General features: G+C 42.0%; 1 protein-coding gene across 1 annotated transcript in view; it reads left to right on the top strand.

Moving 5' to 3' along the window:
• Window positions 1-16,357, top strand: part of TAF1 (TATA-box binding protein associated factor 1) — a 2,792,652-nt gene that overhangs the window by 1,981,406 nt on the left and 794,889 nt on the right. The window contains exon 29 of the mRNA XM_044057257.1: window positions 3,484-3,582. Coding sequence (XP_043913192.1) covers window positions 3,484-3,582 — 99 coding nt within the window. The remainder of the gene's footprint in view (window positions 1-3,483; window positions 3,583-16,357) is intronic.

Raw genomic sequence — 16,357 nt, 5'->3', positions numbered from 1 at the left:
TATTGGGCTCAAGGAAAGGACATAGATCCTTTCACTGCTTCCATCCAAATAGTCCTTGATTTTCTAGATGAACTCTTCCATGCAGGTTCATCTCCTTCTACTCTTAAAGTTCAATTGGCAGCTATTTCTAACTTTCATGTGGGTATTTCTGAGTCTGCCTTAATGTCCCACAAGCTTTGCAAAGCCTTTTTGAAAGGAGTTTTTCTTCTCAGACCTCCTATAAGAAATCCTCCTTCTCCTTGGGACCTAAATTTAGTTCTTACTTCTTTGATTCTTCCCCCTTTCGAACCTGCAGCCTCCTGTTCTTTAAAATTGCTATCATGGAAGACTCTCTTTCTGGTAGCTATTACTTCAGCTAGAAGAGTTTCAGAACTTCATGCACTCAGCTGTCGACCTCCTTATCTATTGTTCCATAAGGACAGGGTATCCTTACGAACCAACCCGTCCTTTTTGCCTAAGGTAGTCTCGGCGTCAAACCTAAATCAAAGCATTGACCTCCCTGTCTTTTTTCCAGAATATTCCAATAGGTCTGAACAAAAATTACACTGGCTAGATGTTCATCGTCAGTTGAGGTAATATTTGGATAGAACAAAACAATTCAGAAAATCTGACCAGCTGTTTGTCTCCTATGCAGAAGGCAGAAAGGGACTTTCAGTTTCAAAGGTATCATTATCTAGATGGCTAACATCTCTGATTTCCCTTGTTTATGAAATTAGATACCAAAAGCTGCCTAATAAACCTAAGGCCCATTCCACCAGAGCTTTGGCTACTTCTTTAGCCTTCCAAGACAGACTGCCTATTGACACCATTTGTGCAGCGGCTACTTGGGCTACTCCTCACACTTTCATTTCTCATTATAAGTTGGATTTAGCTTCTAGGCATAGAGCTAACTTTGGTTCCACTGTTCTCAGGAGTCTGTTCCGTTAGGCCACCCGGGACAAGGTGCTAGGGACGCGGTCCCATCCAGCAAGAATGAAGGCGAGATAGACAACTTAACATATAGAAGTTATGTTCTTACCATAACGTTCCATGTTAGTTGTCTTCTTCTCGCCTTCTTCTTCCCCACCCTCCTTCCCCCTGGCCTGGACAGACCTAGAGGAGTTGTGATTGCGACCTCTCTTTCTACCACCTCTTTTATTAGGCATATGCTGTTGTGCATATTTCCTGGATGAGGATATAGGTCACCCTTCTTTCTCCTTGGTTTTAGAGGTGGACTTTGTTTATAGTTATTCTGATACTATTATAAGCTGGGGTTAGCTTACAAACGAGATCTGAGGTAACTCACGCCTAGCATTGTGGGATATAAGGGGAGCCTCGAGCCGGTGGAACCAACTCTCGAGCTTTTAGAGTGGCAGTCGGGCCGAGGTCGGCTCCGAACCCATCCAGCAAGAAGAAGGCGAGAAGAAGACAACTAACATGGAACGTTATGGTAAGAACATAACTTCTATTTTCACAGAGCATCTGTTTCAAAGCTGATGTGGATACCAGTGACATTCATACACTTTTTTATTATGAAATAAATCATGTGATAACATAGTGATCCATTCAGAATGCACCCGCTAAACCCCAGAACACTCTAGTAATGTAAATATATAATGTATAAACATATTTCAGCAAAGAAATCATGTATATCACAAATAAGGTGGAATAAAGCAAATATCAAGTGGTAATTACAGGTAAAAACCTATAAATAAACCATCTAAGCAATTTAACATATTCTTTGATTATTTGATTGTCTCTTTCAAACTTGGTGGATAAATATGTGGGTATGTGTGTGTACATGTTTGGCTGTATGTATCATATATATATGGTTTACTATGGTTTGTGCGAATGACAGTCTGTCAGCAGCACTACTGCTGAAAATCAGAATGTCGTGCTCAAAATTCAAATGGATGGGGTAGTCAAACACACTTATGCCAATGCAGTAGTGCATTTGCATAAGTGTATTCAACTATCTGCATGGAGATTGTGGTACAGTGGGGATTGGAAATTCATCCATATTCCCACTGTAGTGTGATCTCAGAGTTACAATGTCTTAGTAGTGGGGGGCGCAGAGGGGCTTGCCCCCTGCAAAAATGTGATATGTCATGTAGGAGTCTGATTTACATCAGCTCCTTGTACACCTATCACGTGATGGTTTCGGTAACAATGTCGACTCAAATGTGTCGATCATTTGGGTCGACATTGTGGCTGTTCAGAATGTTTGTGTTCAGTATTACTTTTCGTTTGCCATTTGAACAAATGATAGTAAACCTATAAATATATATATATATATATATATATATATATATATATATATATATATATATATATGGGTCTACTTTGATAGAAAACACATTTCACTGATGGAACTCATTTCGTCGAAGTCTCATTTAACTGACAATGAATTGCCTGAACACAGTTTACTGAAAACTCATTGACTGAAACTCATTTTGTCTGAAAAGGTATATGCCTTGTTCCCCACTGTAGTGCGATCCTGGAGTTAGTATATATAGTAACGGGGGTGTGGGGGGCTCCACCCCCCCCCCCACGTTCGGGGATATTTTAAATATTGTAAACTATAGACATGGATCCTTACAAGTCGAATGAATAACTCTTTCCAGAAGATAATATATACCCAAACTATGTGGGGGGGGGCTAAGCCCCCCCCCTTACTGTATATACTAACTCCAGGATCACACTACAGTGGGGAACAAGGCATATACCTTTTTAGATGAAATGACTTTCAGTCAAATGAGATTTCAGTGAAGTGATCTTTCAGTGAATTGTGCTCAGGCAATTCATTTTCAGTGAAGAGTTTCAGTGAAATGTGTTTTCTATCAAACAAAGTAGACCCCATATATATATATATATATATATATATATATATATATATATATATATATATACACAGACAAATACACATTCAAGGGTCTACTTGTAAATTTTGAAGTTTCAAAACTTCGAATTTCTTATTATCGGGACCATAAGATAGAAGTTTTGAAACTTCAAACCATTTAAATGGAGATCGCCGTATAGTCCGGAACAGTATACTTACTGTTTTCCCTCACTGTAGTGCGATCTCAGAGTTGGTATATTTAATTAGTGACTGGCGTGGACGCAGGGGGCTTACCCCCCTTGCAAAAATGTAAAAAAAAAAAAATAATTTTTCTTTTTTTTTTATTTACATATCGAAGTTTCAAAACTTTGATCTTATGGTCTCGACCGTAACAAATTTAAACTTATGAAATTTCAAAATTTACAAGTAGACCCATGCATACACGCATATATATATATATATATATATATATATATATATATATATATAAATGTGTGTGTGTGTGCATATATATATATATATATATATATATATATATATATGCATATTTATACATATATATTATACTTGTTTGTGTGCATGTGAAAACAGAGAGGCGAGCGAGAGAGATGTTGTTTAATATAGAGATGTACTGATGAGAGTAAAATTGTTTTATTTTCCAACAGAGACCTCATAAATCTATCCATCGTCGAAGAACAGATCCCATGGTGACGCTGTCCTCCATATTGGAGAGTATCATCAATGACATGCGAGATCTCAGCAATGTAAGTTTTTCACTTTTCCAGTATTTTCCAAGGCTGTTAGAAACAGAATTAATGCATGTGTGTGCCTTACGGTGAGGGGTAGGTGGATCTTGTACTTCTAAGTTGCCTTTTTTTTTTTTTGTGCATTTGCAAATACTTTGACCTAATTTGCATTTATGTAGTGTCTTTTGCATTTAAGTTCCCCACATGCATACAGTTTTTCACAGATATGAAATTATGATTGTGTGTTTTTACTAGAGATCTCATTGTTTGAGCCTTGCCCTTGCTTTGTTGTAGACCAAAATTGTCATTTGTTGCACTGTCCCGTTTTTTCCTGTTTTATACATTTCACTGTTTTGTAATATCTTGTTTACTTTTGGGCAACTAACAGAAAGCTGTCTTGACTAATAACATTTTCTATTATTAGGTTTTATTGAAGCATACAAAATCACAGTGGGAACTAGAACTTTTTTTTTCATTTTATTTTTGTTCATGAGCCAGTGCATTCAGTTAAACCACTCTTCCCATATCCAAATACGAAGTATTCACAACACAGCTTAACAGCATGCATACAAGGATATCCTGTACATCGTGGTTCAGCATTATAATTAGTTAATATTGCTTAAACACAAACTTCTGAGTCATCTTATACAAACATTTGTATTCCCTACCCTTAAATCACATATATCACAGAGCCTTCTCTTTTTATCTTTCTCTATTTTATAATCACAATTTGGGCATCACCTCCTGTCACTTCATTTTATCCTTTCTTTTCTTTTTCACTTCCTGTCTACTACATATACTCTGCATTTTATAGTTAGTATTTATGCTTGTGGTCAAGGAAACCATTGAAGAACCAAATTTCAATTGTCCCAAAGCACTGCCTGCTTAAGTGTCTTACTCAAGGTCACACAGTAAGTATATATAAGCTGAGGGAGTCAAATCTTGTACCACAGGAAGCATCTCATTAATAATGTATAGCTTTAATCCTCCATCTCATTAATACTGTATAGCTTTAATCCTCTGTACTAAATGCCAGACTTCCTTTTAGTGCCTTCTCAAATCTTCACATTTTTTCCTCATCCACTGGCAGGCTGACGACTCCTCATATTATCCTGTTTCCACTGATTTACAGGCTTTACCTGACATCTTCCTCGCTTCTCAACCTTCTCCTCCCATTTCCTGTCCTTGCCCTCCAAGTCTGTCTCTAACGTATGTAATGATCAGCTCATCTCCAGTTCTTTTCTGTAGCTATTACTCCAGATCATACTAGCTTGATGTTCTTCGTGTTTCACTCTTGCAGTCATTACATTTGGGGTATCTGCCTGCAGGTAACCCTCAGCCGGCCTGAATACCAGAGTCTTGGATTCCTGCGTCAGATGCTGTCTCTTTTTCCATGACGTCAGGTCATCAGGGGTATAAAAGATGCAGCGACGCCATTACATCATTCTTTCTTGACGCGCGGTGCCCAAAGCAGAAGCAGTTCGCAAGTGCCGGTCGTCCGACTCCTGAAATTTTCGTTTTTGAGTTTCAGAACCGAAGTCTTAAAAAAAGCTAAGTACCGCATTGGGGATCCTTTTTTCTTGCTCTTAAACCGATGTCAGTAAAAGTTTGCAGTTGTCATATCTGTGGAAAGCAAATACCTCATAAAGATTTTCATTCATACTGCATTCCTTGCTTAGGCCCAGACCACGACTTCCCTCGCTATCGGTTTTGTGCCTTATTCAACCCCTGAACTATTCGTCATCGGTTTGTTTTTGCAGCAAATTATTTTGGTACTTGTTTTAACTATCCGGAAATGGCTTCGGTAAGCCATCCGATTACTGATATTCTGAAAAACGTAAAGATAGACAGACTGCATAGGTCCAAAACTGCCAATGACACTTCCGTTAAGCTAGTCGCCAGTTCACCAGTACTCAGTGAGGTGCTTTCGCAGCCCCTGATACTCGCTACTTCAGATTCGCTGGCCTCTACTGAGACCCATTTGGAGTCCAGTATGCCACGAGATCCTTCTTCGACTTTGGAACCTGCGGATGTTTCTACCTTGGATGGGTCCGGAGCCGCTGTGCAGGCACTGGCTTCTGAGGGTGTATTCAGGCGTACAGACTTGCATTTCAAACTGATACCATCTTCTTCATCAAGGCCTAAAACTCGACCCATGCCTAGAAAACAGACATCCAAACCGCATGAATCAGGCCCATATGCCTAAAAAAGCAAATGCTTAGAATGGCTGAAGACCTTATTACTTTAATTAGGGGAAGCCAGCCTTCCCCCTCTGAGAGACCTAGAACTGATTTTCCTTCTAATTCTTTTGATCAGGATTCTGAAATTTCTGTTTCTTCTTATTACCAGGATTTGCCCTTATCTACCTGTGAGGATTCTGATGTAGAGGATTCCATTCCCTGTGCTTCCCCACCAGAAGACTTTTCTTTTGGTGAAACATTGCACACTCTTAGGGAGCATTTCCGCTGGGAAAGCCAGGATTACTCTTACTCCAAAAAGAGGCTTAAGGAATTCTTACTCCTCCCTCAGCACAGGCCTTTAGCTATCCCTCCTGTCCTGGACATTGTAGATGATGCCTTCTTGGAATCTAGCCTAGCCCCAGACACTTTGCCTCCAGCTCCCAGGAAACCTGACAGGTATTAGAGTACCTGACTCTCACAAGTTCCTCTTCAAGAATCCTACTGTGGACCCAGAGGCCATTTCCCAAGGACCTAAAGGCTACTACTGCCAAAAACCCTCTCTCCTCTGATAGAGATTCCACGGCCTTGGATGGGTGGGGCAAAAAGGTATACACTTCTGCTACTTTGGCCATTAGGGCCTTAAACTGCCATTTTCATATGTTAAAGTATCAGCAGCATATTATGGGACTAAAACAGAAAATGATGTTGATTCCTGACTGTGCTGAACATAAAGAATTACAGGATTTCATGCATTCTGCTGAACAAGTTGGTAAACATACTTTGCTATGTGGTTTTGACTCTTTAGAAGCATCTTGTAGGGCTGCTGTCACTGGGTCTGTACTTAGAAGGAATGCTTGGCTTAAGGAGCAAAACTTGCCAAATCATGTTAAAGCTAATTTAGTGGATGCTCACTTAAACCAAGACCACCTGTTTGGCAACAGAGCAGAAGTCGTCCTTAAAAAGATGGAGGAAAAAGCTAAATCTATGCAAACGATTATAAAGATATGTAAAGATATGTAAAGATTTCCTGCAAGTACAGCCTCCCAGATTTAGTAGGCATTGGCCTTCTAAGAATTGGTCCTTTCCAGTCTCTTCCAGGCCTTCTCAGTCCAAAACCAGGAACAGCAGACCACCTAGGCTACAGTCTCAAGGTACACACAGGCCTAAGCAGTGGGGGGCTCCCACTTCCAAAGCTGGAAGTAATAAGACACCCTCCTATGGAAAAATGTCACAATGACTTAACCTTAACCCTTCCAAGCCCTGCTCAACTGCCTGCTCCCTTAGGGGGAAAGATCACCCTGCATGCAAAAAAATCTGGAAACTCATTACCCAGGACAAATGGGTTTTAAGTATAGTTTTCCAAGGATACAGATTTCACTTACACACCTTACCAACCCCAAATGGTTGGCCAGACTTACCCCCAAATCAGTGGGCAGAGGCTCTCTCTCTCTTCTAAGTATCAGGGCTATTCAACCTGTCCCAGCAGAAGAAAGGGGACAAGGTTTTTACTCAAGACTTTTCCTGGTACCCAGAAAAGACCGCTCCTGGCTTCCTGTCCTGGACCTCTCTATTCTAAACACCTTTTTGGTAATCCCAAAATTCAAAATGCTAACACTTCAACAGTTGCTTCCTATGCTAGGCAAATATGCCTGGTTGGCAACCTTAGACTTAAAGGAAGCTTACCTGCACATTCCAATAAGGGAATCTTGCAGGAGATACCTACACTTCAGAGCATGCTCCATGCACTATCAGTTCTCTGCACTTCCCTTTGGCTTATCTACTGCACCCAGGGTATTCACAAAGTGTCTAGCTCCAGCCATTGCATTTTGCAGGCAGAGAAATATTCAGATATACCCATACCTCGCAGAAAGCCAGGACATGCTATTAAAACATCTGGCATTTGTAAAGAAACTTCTAACCTCGCTGGGATACACCATAAACGAAAAGAAATCTCATCTAGTACCCTGCCAACAAATTGTATTCCTGGGAGGAAGCTTGAACACAACTTCCCAGATGGCTTACCTCACACCAAAGAAGTTTTTTTGACAGCCTACTTCAAACTACTTGCCACAAAGACCCAGCTATCTGCAAGGAAAATCCTGCAAGCCATGGGGTTCATGGCCTCTTGCATTCTACTAATTCCATATGCATGACTACATATGAGGAAACTACAATGGTATCTAAAAAGCCTATGGTGTCAACATTCTCAGGACCTGGAATCAATGATTCCTGTCATTCCTTGTATAAAGACAGAGTTCCTGTGGTGGGCAGAGGCCTGCCACCTAAACAAGGGGCACCCTTTTAATTTATCCCCTGCCTCCCAAAACCTGACTGTAGACGCATCAGACTGTGCATGGGGTGCTCACTTGGCAGGGATGTACATTCATGGCAAATGGAACCCGAGTCAGATGCACCTGCATATCAACCAAAAAGAAATGTTAGCTGCACAGAATTCCCTGACAGCCTTCAAAGACCATATCCTTCCAGGACAATTATTGGTAAAGACAGACAACACCACAGTTATGTGGCACTTAAGCAGGGGGGAACCCACTTGTACCCTCTCTACAGACTAGCCATGGTTCTGTGCAACACAGCCTTGAGCTACCAAGTGCACTTGCAAGCTCAGTTCCTGCCAGGTAAGCTAAATTCACTGGCAGACAACCCGAACAGAAATCTCATGGACCCACACGAAGGGAAACTGGAACCAAAAATATTCAACCTCTTGAGGAACAAATGGGGGATTCCAGAGATAGACCTGTTTGCCTCCCCTCAGAACTGCCAATTGGACAAATTCTGCACAAGGACTCCCCACAGTCAAGCTTGGAAAGTGGATGTCCTGTCCTTTACCTGTGAAAGCCTCTCAGTTTATGCCTTTCCCCCTCTGCCTCTCCTCTCGAAGGTTCAGGTAAAGATCAAACAGGACAAACCAAGGACAATACTGATTGCACCAGACTGGCCTTGCCAGCACTGGTACCCCCTCTTGTGTAGTATGATACTGTTGGATCCATGGTACCTACCTCAGACACCTTCCCTGCTGTCCCAGCAGGTGGGCCAGAGTCTGCACCCTCAGCTTTAAACCCTGAACCTTGCAGCCTTGCTAATTCCTTGAGATCTCCAATAGCATCCCTCAGTAAGCAGGTGCTAGATGTCATTCTGGAAACAAGGAGACCTAGTACTGGAAAATCCTATGCTGAAAAGTGGAAAAGATACTGTTCCTGGAGCCAGACTTGGGATGGGCACTATGGTGCCCAGCTTACCTCTTATTCTTCAGTACTGAACAGAAATGCTCCACAAGGGCCTGTCCTTCTCGTCAACTAAAATTCATGCCTCTGCCATTTCAGCACATTATAATACTGAACCACCCCTCTTCTCTCATCCCCTGTTAATGCAAATCCTCAGACGGGCTAAAAATTTAAGACCCCATCCCCCAGGCCAGCCCCTACTCCAGCCTGGGATTTTAACTTTGTATTAGAAAAGCTCACTCTCCCTCCATTTGAACCAGCTGCATCTGCAGAGTTGAAATTCCTTTCTTGGAAAACAGCCTTCCTTCTAGCCATCACTTCAGCTAGAAGAGTGTCTGAATTACAGGCCCTTATGACAGTGGAGCCCTTCATTATCTTCCATGCTGACAGGGTTTTCCTCAGGACCAATCCTTCCTTTATGCCCAAGGTGGTGTCTAGTGTGGCTCTAAATCAGTCCGTTCATTTGCCTACCTTTTTCCCGAATCCACAAAACAAAGGGGAGTGAATACTGCACTCCCTGGACATGCACAGGCAGCTTAGATTTCATTTGGACAGGACTAAGCTTCTTAGAAAATCTGAATAGCCGCTAGTTGGCTTTGCTGCAGGGGCAGAGGGGAGGGCCATTTCAAAGCAAACCATTTCTAAATGGATAGCCCATTGCATTCATTTCTGCTATAAGCACATTGGAAACCTTACCCCTGAGGGGATTAGATCACATTCCACCAGGGCTGCATCTACCTCTACAACCTTTCTCAGGGAAGTCCCTACCAGGGACAGCCTATAAGCTGCTACCTGGAGCTCTGTACATACCCTCACCAAGTATTACCACATGCCTATTTTTTCTAAATTCAGAGCTGGTTTTGCTACTGCAGTTTTGCAGGGCTTAATAGCTGGCCTTAATGCTCTCTAACTTCCTCCCCCTTCCTTAGCTTTGAGAATCAACTAAAATGTAATGACTGCAGCAGTGAAACATGAAGAACATAGTACAGTTGTGTACACTTACCATAAATGTAGATGTTCGAGTGTATTCACTGTTGCAGTCCTGGTTACCCTCCCTCCAGCCCCCTGTCTTCTCTTGGCTCTACCTTTCCTTCTTGTTTGGTGTATTTGAGCTTTCTGGTGTATTTGCTTTTTGTTGGCGGTGTAACGTAACATATAATTGCGTCCCATTATGGGAGCACCTGACATCTGGGGCAAGAAAACCTGATGTAATGGTGTCGGCTGCAAGTTTTATACCCTTGATGACCTGACGTCATGGAAGAAGAGACAGCATGAATCCAAGACTCTGGTATTCAGGCCAGCTGAGAGCTACCTGCAGGCAGATAACCCAAATGTAAAATGACTGCAACAGTGAATACACTCGACCGTCTACATTTATGGTAAGTGTACACAACTGTACTTTCTCACCACCCCACCCTTTTACTTCATCATACATCCACTACTGTATTTCCCTCCTCACATCTCCATCAATCTACCAACCTCTCCCAATTTCTTTTACAGTACTTATCAGCTTCCTAAACTACTTGTATATTAATTGTAGTAGTTTATCCTGGCCTGATCTGTTTACTGCAGGAAGTAGGCCATCTTCCAAATCTTCTGCCAGACCTTATCTTCTGTCTCCAGATCTTAGTCCCCATCCACTGATCCATTAACCTGATAATGGCATCAGGAACAGTTTCTGGTCATAGACATGTACATCCTTTTTCTGCCCTTCTATATTCTGTCCATTCTATTTATTACATTCCTTAGACTTTCCCTCCTCCTCCCATACCTACTCTTTATCTTTGGTGCTAACGTTCTGTCATATAATCCCTGTCTCCAGTATTCTGCTTCTCCATTACTTTTGCAGATTCCTTCTATCTGCAGCTATTGCCCATAACATTTAAAATGTTATGGGCAATAGCTGCAGATATTGCCCATAACATTTAAAATCTCACAAAGTTATACCTAAGTCCTCCACCTTCGAGATTGTTTGCTCCATTTTCAGTGTCATTACTCCCAATACACCTCTTAACCTCTTTTCCTCTAATCTTTGTGCTTGCACACTTGCCCCCCCCCCCCCGTAGTTCATTTAAACAGCCGCATCCTTCAGTTTTATGAAGAGCTTTGCCATATGCTGCTTTCTTTCCCCTCTTCCCATTTTTAACACCTGTATTAAGTTACCAGTTAGGCAAACATGCATTAATATGAAAGAAAATAATCAATATTAACGTTTCCAGTTATATTTGTTATACATCACATATGTTCTTTTTTATAACTGTCATCAGTCCAACATTACGTAAATTGGAACATAAATGGCCTTAGTGGTACAGACAAAAAGGCCTTCCCTTAAACCTCACTCCTCTTCCTCCTGAATATTTTGCATGCATTGTTCCCACAATTTCCATTTATTTCTATGTAATTTGCTCGTTTCATTTTCAAAAAGATTCTTCTTCTAGTTCTTTTATCTCTGTTACAATGTTCAGTACTACAAATACAGTTGGGTGAGACTTTGATTTCAATTTTCTAGTAATTGATTTTTTGACTCTGTAGGTAATTTTTTAAGTCTCCCAACACATTACACTTCCAAAATATATGTTCCCAGTTACCTCTTTCTTCCCCATAACACCTCCAGCATTTTGATCTACCTTGGGAAAGATGCTTTGGAGTATAAAATTACCCATGCAAACCCTTCCAAGCAAAAATCCTAAACATTCTAGAGTTTGTTGCATACTTGGGAGCCATACATCTATCCTCCTATTGTTCCCACGTAAATTGCTTATCTCTCTCTCTTTCCAATCTTCTCTTACCTCCTCTGACTGATTCTTATAGATGCCCTTCTATTCTTTTCCTCGGACTGATTCTTATAGATGTCCTTCTATTCTCATGTTGCAGTATTCAAACTCTTGGGTTTTCCTTTCTTGCTACCCAAATGTCCGGCCAGTATACAAAAGCCTTTGTAGTCAGTGCTAGGTATGTAGGACATCTGACATTGGCCAAGGGAGCATGGGCCATAAAAGTGACATATGCACATACCTTTCCTCAGAACTTCTCTGCTGCCAGTCAAACGTCAGCATTCCTGCTGTCTCCACTTCAGATCTTCGCATTCCAAAAGATAAGTACCCCGTTGGGGCCATTTTTGATTCTTTTGTTACCGCATGCCTGTTATTGTTACACATCATACAAGAAAGAAAAGTGCAAGTGCGGTTGTCAGATTCCCTAAAAGGATGCCCATGAGCTTTGCCTTTTCTGTTTAGGGCCTACGTACGACCATCCTTCTTGCGTGATCTATCAGACCTTCATCCCTAAAACCCTACGCAGCCACCTGCATGCCTTGAATATATATTTAGAAAATCAGCTTCTTAAACGCTTAGCTTTAGGGATGGAAGTGTTTGGTCAGCTCATGAAACCACCTAAACAGAAGGCCAAGCTTTCTAGGCCCGAAGTTGATACTGCTACCTGTCCTCCATCTGACAATCCTCTTTGGCCGACATTTGCATGGAAGAACACTTGGAGTCTGCTAAAACAGGTATAGTGGGTACCCCTCGGGTAGCCACAGAACCTAGAGCAGAAGGCACTTCCGGAGATGGTTCACAGATATTGCTTTGCAGCATTGAGGGGAAACCACAGGTTCCTGTGGCTGCCCAGATAGGCCTTTTCACTGCTTCTCAGTCCACTGAACCTAGGCCTTCTTCAGACACTAGGCTTTCCTCAGGGCCTACACTTCCTAGGCCTTCACTTAAAAAGAAATCCAAGACCAAGCAACTCTCCCCCTGTACTGAAAGCTAACCAGATTGGCAGTTTTTTTTCAGAGCCTATTTATTGCCTTTATGGCCCTGAGGCCTTTCTTGCCTGGATCCCCACAGGTCAGCCCTCTTCCTATCAGTCCCATGCTTCAGGTTGAGAATGTCATCCTACCTGAAGCTGAGGATTCTTCAGACTCCTCTTCTGAGGATTCTCTCTCCTATGTCTCCCAGATGCCTACTCCTCTTGGATATGATTCCCCAGTGGATGAATCTGTAGAGGCTGATTCCCCAACAGAGAACCTCACCTTTGCGGAGATAATTTCCAAAATGAGGGAATTTTTTAAGTGGGATTCCTCTGAAATGTCTGAGGTACAAAAAAGATATTTTGAGCTCCTGCAGATGGACACCCCTGCTTCTTCTGCAATCCCCCCAGTATTACCAGCTTTCTTGGATGCTTTCAATGCTGCCTTACTTAACCCTGATTCCCAATCTCCTGCTCCTAGGAGGCCTGACAGGTTCTACAAGATCTTTGAAGGGGCAACATTTCTGGTCAAATGTCCTGTAGCTGACCCTGCCACTTTCTCAGTCTCTGCAGACAAGCCATCCAAGTTACTGCTATCTTCCTCAGTCCTGTCCACTGACAAGGACAGTAAGGCCATGAAGTGCCTCGGTAAGAAAGTCTACACCTCCTCTACCCTGGCCTTCAGGGCAGTAAATTATCAGACACACATGTCCAAGTATGTCTTGGCACTTTTCACCAAGGTCACCAAACTCTTATCTGACCTTCCAGGGCTCAAATTTGTAGCCTCATTAATCTGGTATAGCACAAGCAAAAACAAACTAAAAATCCACGAAGACAGGTAGAGGGAAGCAAGGCAGCAAACACCAACAGTTGAAAGTTAATCTTCTTTTATACAGATAAAATGTGAAGCGTTTTTCGTTTGAGACTGTGCTCAAACTTCTTCAGACAATCTGATTACACAAATCACAAGTATATATACCAATTAGATGAGCTCCTCACACAAGCACTGCATCAAATAAGCAATTAAAAACTGCACCAAGGTAATAAAGCATTTAAAGGCATATAAAACAAAACTGCCTAAATGCTCTTAATACAGGTTTGTACTTAAAACCACCTTCAACTGTTGCAAAAATAAAATAAAAATATAACCATCCAACATGTTGATTAAATAACCTACTGAGGATATATATATATATATATATATCAACTAATGTATATTACAAAAAAATAAAAAATATGTAATATAAAAAATATAAATAATGTGAAAAGTATATATATGTATATATATGCATCTTAGCTTGATAAACTTGTAAGTTTTAAAACACTGACAATAGAACAGCATTCAGTAAGTCCAGGGGTATTATACGCATTTAATCTAACTTGCCACATAAGTTCTAATTCTTCCAGTTTTAATGGAGTAGGGTACAAGTACCAGTACAACCTTGTAGAAGTACAAACATTTATTAAGAGCATTTAGGCAGTTTTGTTTTACATGCCATTAAATGCTTTATTACCTTGGTGCATTTTTTAATTGCTTAATTGATGTAGTGCTTGTGTGAGCAGCTCACCTAATTGGTATATATACTTGTGATTTGTGTAATCAGTTTGTCTGAAGAAGTTTGAGCACAGTCTCAAACGAAAAGCGCTTCACATTTTATCTGTATTAAAGAAGATTAACTTTCATCTGTTGGTGTTTGCTGCCTTGCTTCCCTCTACCTGTTTTCGTGGATTTGTAGCCTCATTAATCTCTCATCACAAGTCACTAGGCACTCTTTACAGCTATGATGCTGCAGAAGCTTCTGCAAGATCAGCTGCCTCAGCTTCAGTCCTAAGACAATATTCTTGGTTAAGGCTTCAGCCCTTACCCAATGACATTAGGGCATAATTAATGGATGCACCCCTGGATAACTCTGCCGTTTTTGGATCTAAAGTGGCTAAGCTATTTAAGGCCCTTCAACAGAAAGGGAATGAGCTGCAAGGCCTTAAACACCTGTTCGTCTCCCCTATTCCCAAATTCCACAGGAACTATCCATCAAAGACACAGTTTATTAGGAAACACACTGCTCCCATCTTCCCATGCTAGAGGCAGGAAAGTCAAAAGGAAACCGCAGATGACTCCTAAGTCTGCTGAACCCCCCCAAAATCATTTCCCCTGTCTCTAAGACTCTCTCACTGTCTGCCCCTATGGCAACTCATTACCTCAGACAGGTGGGTCCTCTCCATCATAGAAAATGGCTATTTTATGTCCTGGGTCACTCCCCCTTCTCCCAGAGGGTTTCCCCAGCCACCCAAAGATCAACTCCACCTTTTCTCTCCAGTCATAGATAGCCTCATTTCTCAAGGAAAAATGCAACCAGTTCCTTTGGTGGAAAAAAGAAAGGGGTTCTGTTCAACACTCTTTCAGGTGCCCAGGAAGGATGGACCCTGCAGACCTATCCTGGATCTCTCTCACCTCAACCTGTTCTTAGAGGTTCCCACCTTTCGCATGCTTACTCTTCAAACCCTTTTCCCATTACTGGTAACTCAGGGATTTCTTGCCACCTTGGACATAAAGGATGTCTACCTCCACATACCTATAAGGCCCAGCTACATGAATTTTCTGAATTTTGCTGCTGGTTCCTCACATTTTCAGTTTTCAGCCTTGCCCTTTGGACTCTCTACTGCTGTAAAGGTCTTCACCAATTGCCTGGCTTCTGTGGTGGCCTATTGCAGGATCCAAGGGATACGCATTTTTCCATACCTGGACGACCTCCTGATTCAGGCAGAATGCTCCAGATCCCTGCAGAGCCAACTCACAGTCATCTTCCTCCTGCAGGGTCTAGGATTCAACATAAACTTTCTGAAGTCCAACCTGAGTCCTTCCCAGGACCAGGTTTTCCAGGGGTGCAGAATAAGGACAGATGTTATGAGGGCATACCTCATGACCCAGAAATTGGAAACCCAGACCCAATACCTGGCCACGATCCTCAAAGCCACTGCTTCGACAGCCAGACAATACCTCAGGCTACTGGGTTACATGACCTCCATTATTCCCATGCTACTTCTGGCAAGACTCCACATGAGAAAATTGCAATTGTGCCTCAATTCCATATGGACCTAGCACTCACACCCATTGGACTTCATCATCCTCTTCCTCCCTTGTCTGAGAAAAGAGAGTCTGTGGTGGTTAAACCAGGTTATGCTCAACTCAGGACTTCCACTGAAACCCATTTCCCCTGTCTAGGAGATGTACACAGATGCCTCAAATCTGGGCTGGGGGCTACTCTGGGCAGCCTGAAAGTGCAGGGTACCTGATCCCACATCTTCAGGCAGGAACACATCAACATCAGGGAAATGAGAGAAATCATATTTGCCCTGACAGCCTTTCTTCATGCCCTAAAACAAGGGCCCCTGAAGTTGTTCACAGACAGTATTACAGTTCTTTGGTATGTGAGCAAACATGTAGGAACCAAATTCTACTTGCTTTGCAGACTTGCTCTCCAGACCTGGGACCTGGCAGCCCAACATGGAATCTCTCTGAGATCTGAATTACCTATCCTTAAATCAGGGTATTCACCTGTCCACTTTTTTCCCTCATTCCCAGAATGACAGTGAGAGAGTCTTACATTCCCTTGATGTTCACAG

The sequence above is a fragment of the Protopterus annectens genome, chromosome 15.part0 (assembly GCF_019279795.1).
Source record: "Protopterus annectens isolate FY-2018-M chromosome 15.part0, PAN1.0, whole genome shotgun sequence".
Classification (NCBI taxonomy): domain Eukaryota; kingdom Metazoa; phylum Chordata; order Ceratodontiformes; family Protopteridae; genus Protopterus; species Protopterus annectens.
This window is presented reverse-complemented; position numbering and strand designations above follow the sequence as displayed.